At 41.0% G+C, this 24,365-nt stretch overlaps 2 protein-coding genes across 19 annotated transcripts in view; both read right to left on the bottom strand.

Annotated features, from left to right (window-relative positions):
* Nucleotides 1-18,880, bottom strand: part of LOC139381137 (dual E2 ubiquitin-conjugating enzyme/E3 ubiquitin-protein ligase BIRC6-like) — a 141,314-nt gene extending 122,434 nt beyond the window's left edge. For all 18 annotated transcript variants that reach the window (XM_071124458.1, XM_071124463.1, XM_071124468.1 and 15 more), the window contains exons 1-2: nt 18,460-18,880; nt 14,910-15,091 (exon numbers count right to left, since the gene is read on the bottom strand). In XM_071124458.1, the coding sequence (XP_070980559.1) occupies nt 14,910-15,091; nt 18,460-18,670 (393 nt within the window). In that variant the 5' untranslated portion in view covers nt 18,671-18,880. The remainder of the gene's footprint in view (nt 1-14,909; nt 15,092-18,459) is intronic.
* A 1,112-nt stretch (nt 18,881-19,992) lies between these two features.
* Nucleotides 19,993-22,803, bottom strand: LOC139381822 (protein YIPF4). Its single transcript, XM_071125604.1, has 6 exons — nt 22,522-22,803; nt 21,767-21,920; nt 21,454-21,625; nt 21,243-21,320; nt 20,959-21,072; nt 19,993-20,749 (listed from the first exon to the last, which is right to left on the bottom strand). The coding sequence occupies exons 1-6, from the start codon at nt 22,604-22,606 to the stop codon at nt 20,612-20,614; spliced, it is 741 nt and encodes a 246-aa protein (XP_070981705.1). The 5' UTR covers nt 22,607-22,803; the 3' UTR covers nt 19,993-20,611.
* Nucleotides 22,804-24,365: the final 1,562 nt, after the last annotated feature.

Below are 24,365 nucleotides of genomic sequence, written 5' to 3'. Positions count from 1 at the left end.
TACGGGTCCAAGTCTTGCAACTCTTTCAGAACATCTGCTATCTGGATTTGGGTAAAGGAGAACCTGGAGAGGCTTGGGCGAGTAGCTGCGGGGGGGGGGGGGGGGGGGGGCGGAGCTGTTGGCTGAGGTTGGAGTAGCCAGGCGGAAGGCATGGCCAGCTGTTGAGAAATGCTTGTTGAAGTTTTCGATAATCATGGATTTATCGGTGGTGACCGTGTTACTTAGCCTCAGTGCAGTGGGCAGCTGGGAGGAGGTAATCTTTTTCTCCATGGACTTCAGTGTCCCAGAACTATTTGGAGTTGGAGCTACAGGATGCAAACTTCTGCCTGAAGAAGCTGGCCTTAGCTTTCCTGACTGACTGCTGACTTCCCTGAACAGTTGCATATCGCGGGGACTATTCGATGCTATTGCAGTCCGCCACAGGATATTTTTGTGCTGGTCGAGGGCAGTCAGGTCTTTAGTGAACCAAGGGCTGTATCTGTTCTTAGTTCTGCATTTTTTGAACGGAGCATGCTTATCTAAAATGGTGAGGAAGTTACTTTTAAAGAATGACCAGGCATCCTCAACTGACGGGATGAGGTCAATATCCTTCCAGGATACCCGGGCCAGGTCGATTAGAAAGGCCTGCTCACAGAAGTGTTTTAGGGAGCGTTTGACAGTGATGAGGGGTGGTCGTTTGACCGCGGCTCCGTAGCGGATACAGGCAATGAGACAGTGATCGCTGAGATCCTGGTTGAAGACAGCGGAGGTGTATTTGGAGGGCCAGTTGGTCAGGATGACGTCTATGAGGGTGCCCTTGTTTACAGATTTAAGGTTGTACCTGGTGGGTTCCTTGATGATTTGTGTGAGATTGAGGGCATCTAGCTTAGATTGTAGGACTGCCGAGGTGTTAAGCTTATCCCAGTTTAGGTCACCTAACAGAACAAACTCTGAAGCTAGATGGGGGGCGATCAATTCACAAATGGTGTCCAGGGCACAGCTGGGAGCTGAGGGGGGTCAGTAGCAGGAGGCAACAGTGAGAGACTTATTTCTGGAGAGAGTAATTTTCAAAATTAGTAGTTCGAACTGTTTGGGTATGGACCTGGAAAGTATGACAATACTTTGCAGGCCATCTCTGCAGTAAACTGCAACTCCTCCCCCTTTGGCAGTTCTATCTTGACAGAAAATGTTATAGTTGGGTATGGAAATCTCAGAATGTGTCGAATTGCTCTGCTTTATCTTGGCCAGGTAGCAGTTGCAAATGAGAACTTGTTCTCAACAAGCCTACCTGGTTAAATAAAGGTGAAATAAATAAAATAAATCAAAAATATTTCACAATTTTAGGTCCCACATTCTTTCAACACAATGACATGAAAGTTAATTCTGATGGCGTAAAAGGCCAGTAGTTGACTCAAATGATCTATTCTATACCCATTTGAAGAAAATCAAGTTATTCATGTGTTTAATAAGATTAAAGACGCTCGGGGGACCCCATTTAAATTTTACGGAACCCCACATGGGTCCCGGACCCCAAGTTTGGAAACCACTGTACAACTAACCTCTCTCCCTGCTTGCGTCAATGCTTCCTCTCTGTATCACCTTAGCCTCCACTGCAGCCTGACTCACCACTGTCTGTCTCAATACTCACTGTAGAGAAAAGGTATTCTGTTGTAAGAACATCTTGATTGTAGCTAGCTTAATGTCAGTCAACTTCTTCTGCTGAGGTCATGCTCTGTTCAACATTAGGTCTAACTTCATCCTTCTAGCCAGCTAGTTATAACTAGCTACTTGGCTAACAGCCAGAGCCCTTGAGCTACCTAGCTAGCGCTGGACATCGGACTGAAATAGCAGCGATTTAAAAGTTGTACACTCAAAATCCGCTGTCGGGGACATCTCTGCCACTTGCCTCTGTGGGTCTGGGCTGAGGTAGTTAATTTCACCTCTCGGTCTGTCGTGGGCGGAGTTCCTCGTTGGACAGAGTGGTGAGTGAATGCGCTGCTAACAAGGCAAATCCGGGGGAGCAGGCGAACATAACGAGCATACATGAATCCACTCGTTCGCAGAGGTAGGCGCAATTAGATCTCAGATTAAGAAGCATTCTGACCATTGTTCAACGCTGATAACGCAATTTCACAAATAAAACTGTGAGTCAACGGCATTTACCCTCTACTACATCCCTTAATGGGTCTGGCATAACCATTCATAAACATTAACATCCAGCCAGGCAGCTTTGAATCTATATTTCCCCATATTTACTATCGATGTGACGTTTGGTGCCTAATCAGTCAGTTCTGTACCTGAGAGAGGCAGTGTGGGTGGAATGAGCGAGCTTGCCTGGCAACCAGAGAGCGAAACACGTGAGGAAATAAAACTTTAGATAGACCTGGAAATGAATTAGCAAGACCAATATATTAACATATTTGATCATTCGGTTCTCCTCTCATTTTAACCAACTTGAGAAAATGTCAAATTTTCAAGGTTTTCTCCAGTACTTGAATTTTACTTGTGTCAAAATCAAGTACTTTAAGCACCTTGTGCGAACCCTGTGAATAACAAGTCAATCCAAAGCATCCCAAATATGCTCAACGGGTGACATGTCTGGTGAGTATGCAGGCCATGGAAGAACTGGGACATTTTCAGCTTGTGGAATTGTGTACAGATCCTTGCGACATGGGGCTGTGCATTATGCTGAAACACGAGGTGATGGCTGCGGATGAATGGCAAGACAATGGGCCTCGGGATCTCATCGCGGTGTCTGTGCATTTAAATTGTCATCGATAAAATGCAAGTGTTGTTTGTCCGTAGCTTATGCTTGCCCATACCATAACACCACCATGGAGCACTCCATTCACAACAATGACATCAGCATACCGCTCGCCTACACAACGCCATACACGTGGGTCTGCGGTTGAGAGGCCGGTTGGACGTACTGCCAAATTCTCTAAAACGACATTGGAGGCAGCTTATGGTAGAGAAATAAACATTAAATTCTCTGGCAACCGCTCTGGTGGACATTCCTGCATGTCAATTGCACGCTCCCTCAAAACTTCAGGCATCTGTGGCATTGTGTTGGGTGACAAAACTGCACATTTTAGAGTATCCTTTAATTGTCCCCAACACAAAGTGCACCTCTAATGATCATGCTGTTTAATCAGGTTCTTGATATGCTACACCTGTCAGGTGGATGTATTATCTTGGCAAAGGACAAATGCTCACTAACAGGGATCCCTCAACTTTTGTGCACTGAATTTGAGAGAAAAGCCTTTTGTGCATATGGAAAATGTCTGGGATCTTTTATTTCTGCTCATGAAACATGGGACCAACACTTTACATGTAACGTTCATATTTTTGTTCAGTGTTGCTTACAATGAAAAAGCAAGGTATCTTTTGCAAAAACGATGCATGGCCTTCATATTTCTAATGTTTATCATATAAATAATGTAGCCAGCTACATTTCCTAATGTTTTGCTGAAAGTTAACCTTGCATTTCTTATTTTCTATCAGAGAAAAACTACAACAGAAGAAGTTCCAGGAGAGAAGAATCTTACACATCAGTCAGAGCGCCGACTTGTGCTCCAATTATAATTTTTACATTTATTTAACCAGGTATGCCAGTTGAGAACAAGTTCTCATTTAATACTGACCTGGCAAAGATAAAGCAAAGCAGTGCGACACAAACACAGTTACACATGGGATAAACAAACGTACAGTCAATAACACAATAGAAAAGTCTATATACAGTGTTTGCAAATTAAGTAATAGGGAGGTAAGGCAATAAAATAGGCCATAGTGTCAAAATAATTACAATTTAGCAATTAAACACTGGAGTGATATATGTGCAGATGATGATGTGCAAGTAGTGATACTGGGGTGCAAAGGAGCAAAAAATAATAATAAAATAAATAACAGTATGGGGATGAGGTAGTTGGATGGGCTATTTACAGATGGGCTATGTACAGGTGCAGTTATCTGTGAGCGGTGCTTTACCTAGCAAATACTTATAAATGGCCTGGAGCCAGTAGGTTTGGCGACGAGTATGAAGCGAGGGCCAGCCAACGAGAGCATACAGGTCGCAGTGGTGGGTAGTGTATGGGGCTTTGGTGACAAAAACAGACGGCACTGTGATGGACTACATCCAGTTTGCTGAGAAAAGTGGAGGCTATTTTGTAAATGACACCGCCGAAGTCAAGGATCGGTAGAAAAGTCCGTTTTACGATGGTATGTTTGGCAGAATGAGTGAAGGATGCTTTGTTGCGAAATAGGAAGCAGATTCTAGATTTAATTTTAGATTGGAAATGCTTAATGTGAGCCTGGAAGGAGAGTTTACAGTCTAGCCAGACACCTAGGTATTTGCAGTTGTCCACATATTCTAAGTCAGAACAGTCCAGAGTAGTGATGCAAGGCAGGCTGGCGTGTGTGGGCACCGACCGGTTGAAGAGCATGCATTTAGTTGGAGGCCACGGGAGGAGCGTTGTATGGCATTGAAGCTCATTTGGAGGTTTGTTAACAGTGTCCAAAGAAGGGCCAGAAGTATACAGAATGGTGTCGTCTGCGTAGAGGTGGATCAGAGACTCACCAGCAGCAAGAGCGACATCACTGATATATACAGCGAAAAGAGTCAGCCTGAGAATTGAACCCTGTGGCAACCCCATATCAACTGCCAGAGGTACGGACAACAGACCTCCGATTTGACACACTGAACTCTATCAGAGAAGTAGTTGGTAAACCAGGCGAGGCAATCATTTGAGAAACCAAGGCTGTCGAGTCTGCCAATAAGAATGTTGTGATTGAGAGAGTCGAAAGCCTTGGCCAGGTCGATGAATACAGCTGCACAGTATTGTCTCTTATTGATGGCGGTTATGATATCGTTTAGGACCTTGAGCGTGGCTGAGGCGCACCCATGAGCAGCTCGGAAACCAGACTGCATAGCGGAGAAGGTACGGTGGGATTCGAAATGGTCAGTGCTCTGTTTGTTAAATTGGCTTTTGAAGACTTTAGAAAGGCAGGGTAGGATAGATATATGTCTAACAGTTTGAGTCCAGAGTGTCTCCCCCTTTCAAGAGGGGGATGACCGCGGCAGCTTTCCAATCTTGCTGTGGGGGGTGCAGAGCTGGTGACCCGGGTAGGGGAAGACAGGTGGAAAGCATGGCCAACCGTAAAAAAAAATGCTTATTGAAATTCTCGATTGTCATAGATGTATCGGTGGTGACAGTGTTCCCTAGCCTCAGTGAAGTGGGCAGCTGGGAGGAGGTGCTCTTATTCTCCATGGACTTTACAGTGTCCCAAATGATGAGAACAAATAGAGTTGAAGTCGGAAATTTACAGACACTTAGGTTGGAGTCATTAAAACTCATTTTTCAACCACTCCACAAATTTCTTGTTAAAACCTCTTGAAGCTAGGGGGCACTATTTTTATGTTAGGAAAAATAACGTTCACAAAGTAAATGGCCTATTTCTCAGGTCCAGATGCTAGAATATGCATATAATTGACAGATTAGGATAGAAAACACCCTAAAGTTTCCAAAACTGTAAAAATATTCTCTGTGAGTATAACAGAACTGATATTGCAAGCGAAAGCCTGAGAAAAATCCAATCAAGAAGTTACTCTTATTTTGAAACCACTGTGTTCCTATGCATCCCTATTGCCCATTGAAAGGGATATCAACCAGATTCCTTTTTCTATGGCTTCTCTAAGGTGTCAAGAGCCTTTAGACATAGTTTCAGGCTTTTATTTTGAAGAATGAGCGTGAACGACCACATTGCGTAAGTGGATAGGTGGGGGCTCTCAGAGTGAGTTGTGTGCAAAAGAGAAAGGCGGCCATTGTTACTCCCGGTCCTAGTGAAAAGCCAACTGTCCCGGTTGATATATTATCGAATAGATATTTGAAAAACACTGAGGATTGATTATAAAAAACGTTTGACATGTTTCTGTGTACATAATGGATATAATTTGGAATTTTTGTCTGTGTTGTCGTGACCGCTCTTTCCGGTGGATTCCTGGGCACAACGCAACAAACTAACTGAGGTATTTAGATATAAAAAATATCTTTATGGAACAAAAGGAACATTTGTTGTCTAACTGGGAGTCTCGTGAGTGAAAACATCCGAAGATCAAAGGTAAACGATTAATTTGATTGCTTTTCTGATTTTCGTGACCAAGTTACCTGATGCTAGGTGTACTTATTGTTTTGTTATGCTATCGATAAACTTACACAAACGCTTGCATTGCTTTTTTCATGAATATGAATATTTTCTAGTAATATTATTTGACTGTTGCGCTATGCTATTCAGAGTTTTTGATGACAAATATACCGGATCCGGGATGGGTGGTTCTAATTAACAAACTATAGTTTTTGCAAGACGGTTAGGACATCTACTTTGTGCATGACACAAGTAATTTTCCCAACAATTTTTTACAGATGGATTATTTCACAATTCCAGTGGGTCAGAAGTTCACATACACTAAGTTGACAATGCCATTAAAACAGCTGGGAAAATTCCAGAAAATGTTGTCATGGCTTTAGAAGCTTCGGATAGGCTAATTGACATCATTTGAGTCAATTGGAGGTGTACCTGTGGATGTATTTCAAGGTCTACCTTCAAACTCAGTGCCTCTTTGCTTGACATCATGGGAAAATCCAAAGAAGTCAGCCAAGACCTCAGGAAAAAAAATGTAGGCCTCTGGTTCATCCTTGAGAGCAATTTCCAAACGTACAAACAATAGTACACAAGTATAAACACCATGGGACCACGCAGCTATCATACCGCTTAGGAAGGAGAAGCGTTCTGTCTCCTAGAGATTAATGTAATATTGGTGCAAAAAGTGAAAATCAACCCCAGAACAACAGCAAAGGACCTTGTGAAGATGCTGGAGGAAACAGGTATAAAAGTATCTATATCCACAGTAAAACAAGTCCTATAGACATAACCTGAAAGGCCGCTCAGCAAGGAAGTAGCCACTCCTCCAAAACTGCAATAAAAAAGCCAGACTACAATTTGCAACTGCACATGGAGACAAAGATCATACTTTTTGGAGAAATGTCTTCTGGTCTGATGAAACAAAAACAGACCTGTTGGCCATAATGACCATCGTTATGTTTGGAGGAAAAAGTGGGAGGCTTGCAAGCTGTAGAACACCATCCCAACCGTGAAGCACCGGGGTGGCAGCATCATGTTGTGGGGGGGTGCTTTGCTGCAGGAGGGACTGGTGCACTTCACAAAATAGATGGCATCATGAGGTAGGAAAATTATGTGGATATATTGAAGCAACATCTCAAGAGATCTCGGGGACTTCCAAATGGACAATGACACCAAGCATACTTCCAAAGTTGTGGCAAAGTCAAGGTATTGGAGTGGCCATCACAAAGCCCTGACCTCAATCCCATAAAAAAATTGTAGGCAGAACTGAAAAAGCATGTGCGAGCAAGGAGGCCTACAAACCTGACTCAGTTACACCAGCTCTGTCAGGAGGAATGGGCCAAAATTCACCCAACTTATTATGGGAAGCTTGTGGAAGGCTAACCGAAACGTTTGACCCAAGTTATACAATTTAAAGGCAAATACTAATTGAGTGTATGTAAACTTCTGACCCACTGGGAAGCTGAAATAAATCCATCTCTACTATTATTCTGATATTTCACATTCTTAAAATAAAGTGATGATCCTAGTTGACCTAAGACAGGGAATATATACTAGGATTAAATGTTAGGAATTGTGAAAAACTGAGTTTAATACATGTATTTGGCTAAGGTGTATGTAAACTTCTGACTTTAACTGTATATTTCATCTGAGTAGAGAAGTGCAACTGAAGCACAAAATTATTCCTTTTACATTCAGGATTTGGAGCGAAACCTGACAGAAGCCGAGCAGAATTTACAGTAAGAAGCTATTTAGATCTGTGTTAACAACATGCAGCAAGAGTTTCTGCATTTTTCAAGCAGAAAGGGAAAGACTCACTGTGTTTTGTAAATGCAGATCTAAATGGCTTCTTCCCGCAAATCGCATAAATCATTCACAAATGTGTTACATTAAAAACATTCTTAAAAATGTGTCCTGGAAAATGTAAAACTAGAAATATGAGTGACTTTACAGAGTATCATCTAGTAACAGAATTATCCACTGATAGCTGGAATGGAGAGGCAGTCACTACTCATTAGGGAGAGCCGCCTTGGAGTGATGGGGCAGATCAGACGAGACAAAGCAGGCAGGCAGTAATAGACTGCTGCAGAAGAGGAGAGGAACAGCCTGGGCAGATCAATAATACTTGCAGCACAAAGTATACACAGCCACACCAGGAAGCCGCCCACAGGGGTTATTAAGGTAATTAAAGGCACAATCTGTAATTTCAACCAGTCTGACCGTGCCATGAAACCACTGTCAAAGTCATAGACTGAGCTATGGATGCAAGAATTGAAAATAAAATGATTTTTACTAAATAAGCAACTTTTGCCCCTTATCCCTCTCCAGTAACACTTAGGGGCACTTGCACTGGCATGCAGCCAATATCAATACGGAGACAACTTCAGAGCATATAAATAAAGAAAACATGTTCTTATATTATATAATAAACCATAATAAAATGTCATTTAGCAGACTTTTTATCCAAAGCAACTTACAGTCCTGCGAGCATACATACTATGTTACAGCAATCCCATGGTCCAGTATGTACTGCGGTTTTGGGTTCACGGTTCAGCAGAAAACAAAATTCCAACAGTTATGTAGTTAATATTTGTGGTCCAGTTCCTGTAAAGTCATTCAATGTTCCTGGCATTGTTTGTCTAGACGGGGATTGTTATGTTGGGCCTCAAGTAGGGGGCTTTTACATTTTGCATATTTATTTTCAAATAAACAAAAACTAACTGTTGGAAGTTGTACTCGTTCCGAAATGGACCTGGGCCTTTCCCACCCGGACAAATATGAATAAATAAATTGTTCAATATCGAGACCCTCTCCGAACAGACGACCTGTTCCATATAGACGTGATCGGATCCAAGTGAGGGAAGCAGCAGAAAATTCCATTTACGCAATTTTATTAAAATCAGTGCTGATACAGCACAAGCGAGAACAGGCGGAGGAGGGGCCTTGCAGTGTGTGTACTGTGAGCGAGTGAAACAGGAGCAAGGGAGGGGCAGCAACCAACCAAACCGACTTGCGCTAGTCGACTAACTTCTGGCTTGTCATAGCTAGGTTATATATCATCCAATATGATCACGTTGTACTTGTCTTAACTGCATCAAACCGAGAGAAGCTAGTTGGCTAAAATAGCTAGCTAAATTAGCCAGCTATCTAGGCTAATCCGAGTCTGCATACGCTTTCTTACTGTCCTAGTTACAAACACCAGCTCCTTTCAGATTATTAAATAGCATCTACCTGGCTCTTGTTCGTTGTAGCATATACTTCTCATTTAACGCCATCTTCCATTGATTAGATAATCTCCTAACTTGGCTCTATGACTGTAATGGCGCTTTGTAGCAGACAACAAGCTACACACACACACCACTCTGCACATTGAGCAGTGGAGAACATACTATTAACTTTTTATCCACAGCTCTGTCCATCGCCATTGTAAGCGACTGTGAAGTCAAAATGTTCCCAAACGGGAGATTTAAATGACAGAGGATCCTCCAATTCTGGCTTATCGATCCCACCACTCGCCACGACAGAGTTCCTCGGCTGCACCTCACAAACGGATAGTTTGAAATCTGCCAGTTAAGATTATACATTTTGATTACGTGTGCGTGCATAGGCTGCAGTTGACTTAAAGGAATAGCCCCCAAAAAATAAAAACTCAGATTTACTGACAAGGCAATGGCATACATCGCAGTGTGGGCATAGCGTAAAGGCCTTGTGTTTTATTTATGTACTCATTCCAGGTTCACAGTGCGGACCATACCAAGGTCCTCATACTTTACAGTTTGGTATGAATACGTGTACCATTACAGCCCTAGTCACTACCCTGGTGTTACAAGCTAGAGGTCGACCGATTATGATTTTTCAATGCCAATACCGATTATTGGAGGACCAAAAAAAATCCGATACCGATTAATCGGCCAATTTTCTTAAATGTATTTGTAATAATGACAATTAAAACAATACTGAACGAACACTTAATATAATACATCAATAAAATCAATTTAGCCTAAAATAAATAATGAAACATGTTCAATTTGGTTTAAATAACGCAAAAACAAAGTGTTGGAGAAGAAAGTAAAAGTGCAATATGTGTTATGTAAGAGAGCTAACGTTTAAGTTCCTTGCTCAGAACATGAGAACATATGAACGCTGGTGGTTCCTTTAAACATGAGTCTTCAATATTCCCAGGTAAGAAGTTTTAGGTTGTAGTTATTGTAGGAATTATAGGACAATTTCTCTCTATACCATTTGTATTTAATGAACTTTTGACTATTGGATGTTATTATAGGCAGTTTAGTATTGCCAGTGTAACAGTATAGCTTCCGTCCCTCTCCTCGCTCCTACCTGGGCTCGAACAAGGAACACATCGACAACAGCCACCCTCGAAGCAACGTTACCCATGCAGAGCAAGGGGAACAACCACTCCAAGTCTCAGAGCGAGTGACGTTTGAAACGCTATTAGCGCGCACCCTGCTAACTAGCTAGCCATTTCACATCGGTTACACCAGCCTAATCTCGGGAGTTGATAGGCTTGAAGTCATAAACAGCGCAATGCTTGAAGCAGAAACGAGCTGCTGGCAAAACACACGAAAGTGCTGTTTGAATGAATGCTTACGAGCCTGCTGGTGCCTACCACCGCTCAGTCAGACTGCTCTATCAAATCATAGACTTAATTATAACATAATAACACACAGAAATACGAGACATTGGTCACTAATATGGTTGAATCCGGAAACTATCATCTCGAAAAAAAGAAGTTTATTCTTTCAGTGAAATACAGAACCGTTTAGTATTTTATCTGATGGGTGGCATCCATAAGTCTAAATATTCCTGTTACATTGCACAACCTTCAATGTTATGTCATAATTACATAAAGTTCTGGCAAATTAAGCGGCCCAAACTGTTGCATATACCCTGACTCTGCGTGCAATGAACGCAAGAAAAGTGACACAATTTCACCAGGATAATATTGCCTGCTAACCTGGATTTATTTTACCTAAATATGCAGGTTTAAAAATATATACTTCTGTGTATTGATTTTAAGAAAGGCATTGATGTTTATGGTTAGGTACACATTGGAGCAACGACAGTCCTTTTTCACGAATACACACCGCATCGATTATATGCAAAAAAAATATATATATATATTTTTACCTTTATTTAACTAGGTGAGCCAGTTAAGAACAAATTCTTATTTTCAATGACTGCCTAGGAACAGTGGGTTAACTGCCTGTTCAGGGGCAGAACGACAGATTTTCACCTTGTCAGCTCGGGGATTCGAACTTGCAACCTTTCGGTTACTAGTCCAACGCTCTAACCACTAGGCTACCCTGCCGCCCCCACACACTAGACAAACTAGTAATATCATCAACTATGTGTAGTTAACTAGTGATTATGATTGTTTTTTTTTAAGATAAGTTTAATGCTAGCTAGCAACTTACCTTGGCTTACTGCATTCGCGTAACAGGCAGTCTCCTCGTGGAATGCAATGTAATCAGGTGGTTAGAGCGTTGGACTAGTTAACTCTAAGGTTGCAAGGTCGAATCTCCGAGCTGACAAGGTAAAAATCTGTCGTTCTTCCCCTGAACAAGGCAGTTAACCCACCGTTCCTAGGCTGTCATTGAAAATAAGAATGTGTTCTAACTGACTTGCCTTGTTAAATAAAAATTAAATAAAGATGTAAAAAAAACGGCCAAATCGGTGTTCAAAAATACCAATCTCCGATTGTTATAAAAACTTGAAATCGGCCCTTATTAATCGGCCATTCCGATTAATCGGTCGATCTCTATTACAAGCATAATGCTCTATCAATTGAGCTACAAAAGACCACCTACAAACTGAGCTACAAAAAGGTCTTGACTGTGAGGTACAACTAATCCTGGAATATAGGCTGTTTGTGCTCAGATCTATTAACCGCCCGTGGTGATGATTAAAAACAACATCAGTCTCTATTAGGAATGAGGGAGAAATGTCTCTGAATACATAGGACTGCCTACTGTCTGTGAGCAAACCGCACTAGATAGCCCGTAACAATTTAAAGCAAAAAAGTGAGACATGCAGCACATAAACAGCCAAAGGTCATAAAGCAAAGTAAGCCTTGCTTTGAAACCAACGAGATTGCAACAGTCAAGGGTTACAACAATCCATCTAGTACCGGGGTCGGACCCCCCTTTGCCTCCAGAACAGCCTAAATTATTCGGGGCGTGTTCCACAGGAATGTTGGTCCATTCTGACACGATGGCATCACACAGTTGCTGCAGATTGGATGGTGGTACATTCATGCTCGGTAAACCCTAGACACTGCTACTTACTTGGAACTGATTTCCTTCTGTTTTTACAGTATTATGTCCAACAAAGAAAAAACAAATGTTTTGCTCAGAAAACTTGGGGGGAAAATAAAAACTACACGCTAGCCGCCAGTTGGGGAAATAGGGTTGGGTGATGTCAACCTTTGTCCTATAGTGATTATGTACCCATAAAACATTGTGATATACGGTGCTATTGCTCAATCTTAGACTTTTCCTTTTATTAAAAATACAAAACAAAAAAAAAATCACTGCAAGAACAGTTGGCTTTTGAGCGAAAGCGAATGATGCTGGACGAATCATTACCAAAGGTAATGTTAGGTAATGTTGTTGAAAACCTGGCCAGGGCCAATTGCAGGCAATGGCAAATATTTCCTAAAGTTCCTTTCTGGTGGAGCAGAACAGGTGTCTGTGACACGCACATGATGGAGTAATAACTGATGAGGAACACACAGTGTTCTACCGTAGTGAGCTAGGTTATAGGCCTACATCAAGGGCTGGACATAAACAGTCTACTGTCTTCAGAACTGGATAATTCCTTTATTTGAATTCTAAAATAATTTTAAAAAAGTGTGATTGAGATAGCCTATCCTATAGACTTTCGTTCTGCTTATTTTTTAAAGCCACAACAACTTTAGGACAACGCCTTCGTAGGCTAAAATATTTGGGAAATAAGCTACTGTTTAGAATTGTAACTTGTCTTGAAGCTTTGATGATAGGGCTAGGAGGAGGGGAATAGGTTATTGACCTTTTGGTTTTCAACCTCTCATGGAGGGATTTCCCGGCCGGCATGGACTATTTTTTTCATAGTAAGCTTCTATTTGATTAAAATTGTCAGTCGGTTTTTCAATAGGCTATTGAATGTTCACTCATTATTAGTCCTCTGGCTACCTTACCTTTTTAGACTATTTAAATAACTGAGATGGAACTCTGTTACAGTCATTGTTTGATCGGGAGAAAGCCATGCATAAAACGATAGGCTATGAATATGACTGAAGGCTATCGAATGGAGAGAGAAGTGACTAGCATACAATTTTTAAAACAGACAACATAGTTAAGGAGTGTCCTATACTTCAAAATATATATATATTTTAGGCTAAAACCTAATGCCCATACATCCGACAGAGAGAAACAATATTTTCTAACTGGACATTTGGATTTTGTTTAATTTTCTGCTGCGTCTGGCCTACATTCCTCTCCAGCGTTCTGTGGGTTTTATAATATTTATTGAAATAGGCTATAAAATAGGAATAGGCAAATTATCCAGAATGACACTTGTGTGCTGCACTGCTGTGTGCTCAGACGGCAGCTTTTTACAGTGTGGCGCCAGTCAAGTTCAAATAAGCTAAACCATTGTCTGTCACATCACAATGTCGTCACCATCTACGATGGTGGTCAATCTTCATGGATAAACGATGCTGTTGTAATATTGCCGAACCGTACTCTGAAATTATCATTTCTGTCTGTGCATTCCTTTCAGGAAAAGGTTGGAATACCACAATGGGGTCAAGCGCAACTTTCTGTGGGCTATATTGACTAATTACAGGGGGAAATGTGTGTTCAAATAGTTCAATTTAGAAAGTTAGTGTAACCAGGTGCTACAAATACCATATGTATGAGATAAAGAACATGAAATAAGGATGAGTGCCATCATTAACTATTTCAGGGGTGTAATGGATTGATTCCTATCTTGACAGTTGCACACGTAGCACTTTTTTACACAAATCTGTGGCACTTGCACAGGCCAAGCATTGTCATTCAAACATAAATACATGGGAGTGGTGGATTCTCCACGGTTAGCATGTGTGTTCGCTCACGGTGGACCAGTCTTTCTACATTTCTAAGCAGACCTGTCGAAGGGATTGTGTGATCTTGAAGCTAGGTAGACAATGCTTGCAGTAGTGTAGTGACATAATTCAATTATCAATATCTGTATCCTAATTTGCACTCACAACAGTAAGAATTTGGGCTGTTAACAAAACTAGTATCGCAATATTTTTTCTGTGGTAAAAATTAAAACACAAAGCAGACCTAACTCTTAACCTGCTGTATGTACAATAGTGTGCTATAGCTTGGAAGATAAATACATTTGACTCCGGATAACAATAAAGTGATCTTAATCTTAACATAATGCAGTAGAGCTGTTTTCCTTAAGAAGTTAACACACAAAGCAGATTTTTCCTGCCCCGATACTGAGTATTATGATGCTCACATCGTCACGGCCCTATTTAGAATGTATTAAGAAATACATTTTTTGTTGTTAGATGACAATCAGCCAAAGTAGCAAGTTACCTGTTTTTGAGCATTGTTGTTCGTTGTGTGTGGTACTAGAAGACAATTGTTAAAGATAGAATCACTAACCATCATATTGTATCAATGGGTTTTAAAACCCTATCAATGGGTTTTAAAAAACTCAAACGTAAGTTTGGCAACTTTTCCAAGTGCTATGTACGAGTGCGTTTTGTGTCATGCGTCAGTGGCTGGCTCTCTTACCTCTGTAACAGGCAGCTCTAGCTGGACCATGTCCTCTGGTTTGGCCACGGGGGCCTGCAGGGCTGTGTCCAGCAGCAGGATACCGTTCAAGTCCTTTCTGCAGCCCACTGCATAGTCGTCCACGAAGAGGACCTTGTCTACCGCAGGGAAGTACTGACACCTAACACGGCCTCCAGGTTTAGCTAGGAAACACAAACATCAGGGTATTAGTGTAGCTACTAAGACCTAGCATTAGCTGGACTTTTGTCAGATTATAACTCCATCATGTTTACCAGATAATAAAATAGACTTTTAAGTTAGTCTTTGAAATATTGATGAAGTAAACTGCAAGTTGCTTGTTACGTTCACAATATTTGCACAGAAATATGGAAACCCTATTAATATCTCACAAAACTTGATTTGTTTCAATTATACCATCTCCTCAAAAAATAATGCTTTATTGCCCTATCGGGTAGCCTTATTATTGTTACTGTAAAGATACTTACTCACAATGAAAACAATTTCCCAAACAACCCTTAAGACTTTTGTAGCATCTACTATGTTACTAACACTTCATTATGTGCTGTAATGTAAAATGCTAGGGTAATGCTAATTCAACCTGGTTCAAGCTAATCACCATTCCTATTATTCTGGGAAACAAGGATGAACAATTGGCTACATACAGTGTATTTGGAAAGTATTCAGATCCCTTGACTTTCTCCACATTTTGCTACTTTACAGCCTTATTCTAAAATTGATTTTTAAAACATTTCTCAATTTAAACACCCTATAATGGACAAAGAAAATACAGGGTCAGAATTTTGTTTTACAAATGTATATAAAAACAGAAATATCACATTTAAAAAAGGATTCAGACCCTTTACTCAGTACTTTGTTGAAGCACCTTTGGCAGCGATTACAGCCTTGAGTCTTCTAGGTTACGACGCGGCAAGCTTGGCACACCTGTATTTGGGGAGATTCTCCCATTCTTCTCTGCAGAGCCTCAACTTCTGTCAGGATGGATGGGGAGCGTCACCACACAGCTATTTTCACTTATCTCAAGAGATGTTCGATCAGGTTCAAGTCTGGCCTCTGGTTGGGCCGCTCAAGGACATTGAGACTTGTCCCGAAGCCACTTCTGCGTAGTCTCTTGGCTGTGTGCTTAGGGTCGCTGTCCTGTTGGAAGGTGAACCTTCTCCCCAGTCTGAGGTCCTGATCGCTCTGGAGCAGGTTTTCATCAAGGATCTCTGTACTTCTCTCCCTTCATCTTTCCCTCGATCCTGACTAGTCTCCCAGTCCTTGCTGCTGAAAAACATACCCACAGCATGATGCTGCCACCACCATGCTTCCCTGTAGGGATGGTGCCAGGTTTCCTCCAGAAGTGACGCTTGGCATTCAGGCAGGCTGGCATGTGCCATTTACTGAGGTGTGGTTCCATCTGGCCACTCTACCATAAAGGCCTGAATGGTGGAGTGCTGCAGAGATGGTTGTCCTTCTGGAAGGTTCTCCCATCTCCACAGAGGAACTCTGGAGCTCTGTCAGAGTAACCACTAGGTTCATTGTCACCTCTCTGATTTAGGACCTTCTCCCCCAATTCCTGTTAGCCGGGCGGCCAGCTCTAGGAAGAGTCTTGGTGGTTCCAAACTTCTTCCATTTAAGAATTATGTAGGCCACTGTGTTCGTTGAGGACCTTAAATGCTGCAGAAATGTTTTGGTACCCTTCCTCAGATCTGTGCCTCAACACAATCCTGTCTCAAAGCTCTATAGGCAATGGCTTGGTTCTACCTCATAGCTTGGTATTTGCTCTCATAGCAAAGGGTCTGAATAGATCTGTTTTTATTCATTTACACATTATGTCATTATGGGGTATTTGTTTGTAGATTTATGAGGATTTGTTTTTATTTAATACATCTTAGAATAAGGCTGTAACAAAATGTGAAAAAGCCAAGGGGTCAGAATACTTTCCGAATGCACTGTACAAACTTTATCAGTCCAAACTCAGAATCAAATATGCTTCCCAAAAGTAACATGTTGTTGTGATAGCACATTTATTTTGAGTGCCTATTTTCTGCATTTTTCAGGCCGATTTCAGTGTCCATGCAAACAGGCTTATTACGGAAATCATTATTCTTGCAAAGCATGTCAACGTTTTAATTTAACTATTATATTTATCTGACAATACACCATCGCATTGTTGTGTGCATGTAACCTTACTCTCTAATAATTGCCTTATTGTGGGCATACAACGCAGTGTTAACCAAACTCAGACCTCGGGACCCCAAGGGATGCATGCACGTTTTGGTTTTTCCCCTAACACTAAACAGCTGATTCAAATAATCAAGCTTTCATTATTTGGATCAGATGTGTAGTGCTAGTGCAAAAACCGTCATCCCACAGTTCCTCCCACCAGCCAAGTCTGCATTCAATGTAGCTACAGATGGGGGGGTCACGTTGAAGAACAAACACTAATGTTTTCTATTGTTTGGCATCGTCAAATATAAATTGTCACAAAAACTAAAGCCAAGCCTATTCACTTTCGTCAACCATTTTCCACACAAAATGTTACAGCTACAATACTAACTTAACGTTATTAGCTAACGTTAGATTGCCAACAGACATTGCATACTTTATTGTTCTGCGTAGTAGGAATAGCTACACGTCATAACCTTTCTAGCCAACTAACGTTACCTAACTAGATCAATATTCTACAACAAACTAACGTTACCTAGCAAGCTTGCTAACATTTACTGCGACACATGTATGCACGGTGCTGGTGATCATCGATTAATTTACATCTTAGCTAGTTAACGGTATTAGCTATGTAGCCAACTAGCGAATGTGACTTCACATTGTCAGTAATGTAAACTAGCCTTCAAGCACTTTCTTTGTAGATAGCTATCTAACATAGTTAGCCAGCAATCTCACAATGCACATTTGCTTCCTTGGCCCAACACAGCCAACGAAACGAGTTAGCTCACTAGTAATGTTAAGTGTCATCACAATTAACTAGGTAACTACCACCGAATACAATCTAACTAGGTAACTAACATTAACGTTAGATATATACACATGTTACTTACCCTATTGATAGAGGCTACATATTTAAGCAAGATAATGTGCCTAACTAGTTAGTTATTATGACACTTAACGATTGATTGAATGTTGACAAAACGTTATACACCGTTAGCGGGTTCGCTAGCTTTGCGGCCAGTTCATGATCAGAGAGCTGTTTTCATAACAAATCGCTAGTTAGCAAAACGTCTTGACAACAAAACGATTCTTAAGACATTTAGCTACTTATGTATTCAAGTGTTTTTTTATAGGAATCGGATAACAAAATATATTTGTTTAGCAAGTGAATCAGTAGCTAAATGTCAGAATTCACGACAAATTCTAAAATGTATATTTATTTGCTAGCTAACTTAGCCCAAGTCAACCACCACAGCAGGCCCAATGTAACGTTACATTGTTGACCAGTGTCGTTTCATCTGATAGTTATGACAATCACCTGATTGCTAGCTACCTAGCTAACTAACTAAACCAGTTAGCTAGTTCCTTGGCCCTGACTTACCATGCAAGGCCGAGGCCTGGAGAATGGCCCCTGAAGTGCCGTCGATTACTTTTATACTGCCCCGGCTAGTAACAGCCAGGATAGCGTTAAGGGCCGGGTGGTAGGAAAGGCTCCGCAGGCCCTCCTCGTCGCAACGAAGGCAACCGTCTCTCAGTACAATCCAGTCTGAGGAGGTGGACGAGCAGGAGCCCGGCGAGGCCGCGGCCGCCATCTTTATTTATTTTCCCCGTTCCCTTCTGTTTTTTAGGAAGCTCCCGTTTATACGAGTAAGATTAATAATTGTAAACGCTTAATCCCAAACTACCGCTCCTCTACTACTGCTGACTCTCCTTCTGCGGCTTCTGTTCCTCCACCGGTTACCGCAGCAGTAGCTATTCACCATCAGTACTGAGAAAGCTACGAGCGTTGCACTCAGATGAACGTCAGGTAAACGGAACTAGCGTAGTGCTTGGCTATCACGCGACACCAGAGAGGGCACTGCGATGTTGACTCCGGAGTACAGACAGAGAACCTCTTTGGATTACTGTTTTGTGAATGTTATTATTTCCCCACTGTAAATGGTGTTTGTTGTGACTCCCATATATATAAATTACTAGCTATGTGAGTTATATGTAATTATGACTATTTTGTTTTTGATTCAGCCCTTGCCTGATGTTGGGATATACAGCAAATCCCCACCCAAGAACCCCGAATAATAAACCGTAAAACCCATCGCCCAGTGGTCCCTATAACATACCGCGCAACAGCAAGCAAGCGAACGAACGCCCCCCTACTGTACAGTTAAACAATCGGTCTGTTGAGTTTTAGCAGCCCACCAAGATCTTTTATCACTTGTAAAGCCCTTGAAGACGGACACCAAATAACACAGAAATTGGCTTGAACCGCATTACTGTAAAACCAATGCACATTTCCGTTCCTCCTTTACCACTAGAAACCATATGCATACTTTATTTGCGTTTATCTGATATCCTATTTCAGATGTACTCTGTAATAACGATTAAGATCTAAATGGCACATTTCAAGAACAAATGAACAGTATTTGTTCTAAATGCTTATATACAACAATGTGTCAGCACAACACACTAACAATATTTAAAACATGTTAATGTTTACAGCTAATAATTCATATTCTAATTACTGTAAATACCACAACTTGAACCCCGCCAATAAATCCTACATAAAAGCTTGGGTGTGAGTTTTTTTTAACAGGCATGCAGATTAATGATAACATTTTACATATGAGAGGGAATGTATTTTAAAATATCTAGTACAGTACAACAGTTATATGGACAATTATGTTGATAGCTTTTAACCCCCCCCCCCCCCCCCCCCACTGTGAATTCATTATAAATATCACTATTGTTCCAAGTCTAAAAATGTTCCACAATTGTATAACATGTTCTGATACTATCACGTCTCCAACACATTAAGTAGTTATACGTACAATCGATACAAGGAAGTTGTCTGAAAATACACATCAGTTCAATAAAAGATTAAACAACTGTATAAAACAACTAATGAAAGGCACCACACTTTAGTAGACTGTTTTATTTCACTCAAACTGCTCATCTACTGGCCTACCCAGGCTGAAATTCATAAGTTAAGAAATAAAGGTTTGTAAAAGGTGCATAAAATGACAACTAAAAAACGCATAACAGTATGTTAAATCCACTACCTTACAAAATAATGGTGGAACCTCAGTTAGGGGTTGACGTCTTCCTTAACCCCTTGGTTCTAAATTGAACATTTGTGCACTGTATTTGGCACCACCTTCCTCTATGGAATAAAAGCATTAACAAAAATCTGTGTGTCCCCAACATGATTACCAAAACCAGATTTCACACCTTAATTAAATTATATGATGCGAATGCAAACCAGGGTTCTAATTACAATTAAATCTGAATGCAGCCTTACACTATACGCTGCTTTTTAATGAGCAAAGAGGTAAGGGGCACATTTAAATACACTGACGTAACATATACCCTTATCCCCACAGTCTAGGATTGTAAACAGAGATAAAAGAAGAGGGAGAAAATAACCTTTTAAAAAATCCATGTTCCTTATTTTCATTGTGGAATGAATCCTTGTGTGTCTTGTCACAGTGCTTTGTGTCAGTCTCCAACCAAAGTGCCGACAGTAGCCATTTGTCCAATCAGACCCCAGTATATAGTGACAGGAAGTAGATGTACAAAAGGAAAATAGGGTATATGAGAAGAGGCTTCTTGGTTTTGAATTCATTCCCAACAAGTAGAGAAGCAGCACTGTAAGCAGCCCAGAATACCCCAAAAAGCTGGAAAATGAAAGACAGTTGACAACTAATAAACACTCATATCTGATTTAAGAGTACATTTGTATTATCAACAAAAAAAATCTAAAGATGTTCAAAAGCTTTGAATATGTTAGCGTATGTTAAATCAAATTTGCAGTGCTGAATTAGAGATTAATTTTTGTGGAAAATGTGAGAGAATAAATGTTGATTATCTTTGCTGATGTGCTCACCTTTATTAGTGTAGAAACAACATCAAAACCCCCAATGACCAAAAGCAAGGGAGCTATAACGATGAGCGGGAGTAGAGAGTATCCAATCACTCCAAGGACTTGTCCATAAGACACCTATCCGATATAAAACAATGCAAGTCAGTGTTTCACAGCATGCCACATCATTCATGTTGTAATAGGAAGCAAATTCACATCCAGAGGCATGTACAGTATCAAGTAAGAGAAATGTACTACTCATCAAGACTAGGAATATTAATTATTTAACTTAAAAAGGTGGCGCTTACCTCACCACCGAGAACACGAGCCAGCAGAAAGATTGTTAAAGATCCGAATATCCAAATGGTAATTATCCAAGACACAACCTTAGGAAATAAAATAATGCAACAAATAATTAAAACAACTTTCAAGCTGAAAATTGTGACATGGTACCAAAGGACACATTGTTTTGGTGTGATCTGAGAAGAAAATAAATCACAGGTTGTCCTGCCGCCTCACCCTGAACTGTCCGTAGATGGAGATCATGGAAAACAGGAGCACTACAGCCAGAGGACCCCAGAAGTCAGGGTTGTCCCTCACAACCTGCCGGTTGAAGCCCAAGGAGGGCATTGGCATCAGCACACAGCGGATCTTGTAGTAGATGTCTTTCAGGTCGATGTCCAGCTCCTCCCTAATCATACAAGCATATGAGAGAGAACAGGAGCATCATGAGATATCAGCACATTTAGTTAGCAGTGATGGACAAATTGGATGTCAGTGTCACTTTAATATCAATGTGCATGGACAAAGGTTTCTTGAAGAAGGTACTTACAGAAGAGGTTTGTTGTCTTCTGGGTCATCCTCGTCTACTTCCAGTAGCCAGCCATAGCCTCGTTTCCTCAGGAACGTGGTTGCATATGGGTCTTTTGCATTGTCGCTGCCCATGTTCAATTTAACATCTGGGGCATCGATAGTACCACTTAGATCTGAAGGGAATTTAATGTAAACGATTATTGGTTCACATATAACATGCGTTGAATTTCTGTATTGTTGAACTGTACAGTATATGTTCAAGGTTTCCAAAACCGTATCACAATTAAGGATACCTTTTTTCCCTCGATAGATCGTTTTACACTAAACCAAATCACCTCAGTTAAACAAAAAACGGACGTAGAATGACAAATAATTGTCCCCCTGTTTGTCCTACTGTCTAAATGATATTCAACTTTATTTACTCAAATCAGCAATACATGCAACTAGTGAAAATATACTTTTGAGTTATGTATTACGAGTATCTTTAGAAGAATATAGTTAGACAGATGGATTTACTTCAGTGATATAGCTAACGTTAGCTAGTTGGATTGCTAACGCTAGCCTAGCCGTAAAAGCTGCAGAAGCTGTCAAATCTCTCCGAACCACTACGTAACTTGACAAAATTGACAACACTATGACTCAAGGTTAGTTAAATACTTGAATTAAATGTCAAGCTATCAGAATGGCGTGTTGACAAATACGGTAGCTAGCTAGCAAGCTAACTAAAATGAATATAAAACACATATGACAGTATTCACGGCCTGCTAACATTACCCTCAGCTTCAGTTGACGAGACGAAGGTAAAATCTCCGTTGGTGGGAGACAGCTGCATTGCTGATGTTGTGCCAACAACCTTCATGTCCTAAGAACTGACATTTAAAAGGCGTTTCAATGAATAACCTGCCACAAGTAAATAGAACGTTGTCAATGACGGGTTTCCCTTAATTTGTCACGATTATTCCATCTTGTTGTTGAGGTATCGTTTGGTCCCACCCACTGAGGTCCGACAACACACACAGCCAGAGATATTGGTTTCCACTGGTTACCACAGCCACTAAGTCAAATTGGCTATATCGAAATAACTGATGAAAACAAAAATGTGTTTTTTGGTTTTCATTTAACGTCATGGTTAGCCACAAGATTAGCCGTATAGTTAGAGTTAGTTAGAGTCAGATTTTCAGAAAATAAATTGTAGAAATAGTCGGGATTTATTACTTTTTGGCTGTGGTAACTAGTGACGACCAGCGATATTACAGAAAGAAGGAAGTGTGAGGCTGGTAAAGACGACACATCAAATCCCAACACGGCAGCAGAAAAGCTCGCCATCTAGTGATAGTTGGACTCCCGCCAGCAATATACAACATGACACTTAAAAAAAAGATAACCACTCCTTCCTTTGTCGTCCAAAACACTCCATATGGTTGGCTGATCAGAATAGAAAGACCAATAGTATCAGCTCGTTGTGAACTAATTTGCCATTAAAAACGAACACCTGTTAGCTCTGTTACTGCTCAGTGCTTAGTCATTCTTATCGTTGTTAGCCCATTCAATTCGTGGGTAAGTATTTCGGGAAATGGCTAATGGTATTTTATATTCATGGAAGCATGTTCTTATTTCAAAATCACATTAAAATGCGTTTACAAGTAACTTCGCTATGCCATAGCTGCGATTTGTTTTGCCGACAGGGTTGGGGTAAAAATACTTGCATGCAGGAGCGCAACTTTCACTGGGGTTACATGTCCCTCTCACATTCTGAAATCGCATTCCCCAGTTGTATCATTGGAATGTGATACAAAGCCAGGCAACGGTGTGCTTCAGGACCATGAGGACGCCTCTGAGTGGTCGGGTAGGCTGTTTGGAGTGTTTATCCGGCTGGATAAAACTCATATATTAGTAAAAGGTCACTCTCAACCAACCTAGAATGCTTTTCCAACCGTTTTGAAGGAGTTCCCACATGCTGAGCACTTGTTGGCTACTTTTCCTTCACTCTGTGGTCCAACTCATCCCAAACCATCTAATTTGGGTTGAGGTCGGGTGATTGGTACTCAGCACTCTCCTTCATGGTCAAATAGCCCTTACACAGCCTGGAGGTGTGTTTTGGGTCATTGTCTTGTTGAAAAACAAAGGATAGTCCCACTAAGTGACATCCAGATGGGATGGCATATCATTTCAGAATGCTGTGGTAGCCAAGCTGGTTTATTGTGCCTTGAATTCTAAATAAATCACTAACTGTCACCAGCAAAGCACCCCCACACCACACCTCCTCCATGATTCACGGTGGGAACCACACATGCAGAGATCATCCTAGACCTACTCTGTCTCAAAAAGCCATGGCGGTTGCAACCAAAAATCTCAAATTTGGACTCATCAGTCTAATGTCCATTGCTCGTGTTTCTTGGCCCAAGCAAATCTCTTATTTTTGGTGTCCTTTAGTAGTGGTTTCTTTGCAGCAATTTGACCATGAAGGCCTGATTCACTTAGTCTCCTCTGAACAGGTGATGTTGAGTTGTCTGTTACTTGAACTCCGTGACGCATTTTTTGGGGCTTCAACACACACACACACAGAGGGAAAGAGCACTGCACTGGGGCAGGAGGCAGGTCAAAGAGATACAGGATGA

Source organism: Oncorhynchus clarkii, chromosome 23 (genome assembly GCF_045791955.1).
Source record: "Oncorhynchus clarkii lewisi isolate Uvic-CL-2024 chromosome 23, UVic_Ocla_1.0, whole genome shotgun sequence".
NCBI lineage: Eukaryota > Metazoa > Chordata > Actinopteri > Salmoniformes > Salmonidae > Oncorhynchus > Oncorhynchus clarkii.
Note: the sequence above shows the minus strand (reverse complement) of the source record. Positions and strands in the feature narration are given on the sequence as shown.

Bases quoted from the DNA above. Each gene is read 5' to 3' on its own strand.
- LOC139381822 (XM_071125604.1), bottom strand. From the start codon at position 22,606: ATGAAGGTTGTTGGCACAACATCAGCAATGCAGCTGTCTCCCACCAAC. The intron at 21,626-21,766 runs GTAAGTACCTTC...TTGTATGATTAG, and splicing joins GAAGACAACAAACCTCTTCT to GGAGGAGCTGGACATCGACC. The intron at 20,750-20,958 runs GTGAGCACATCA...TTCATTTTCCAG, and splicing joins TTGTTTCTACACTAATAAAG to CTTTTTGGGGTATTCTGGGC.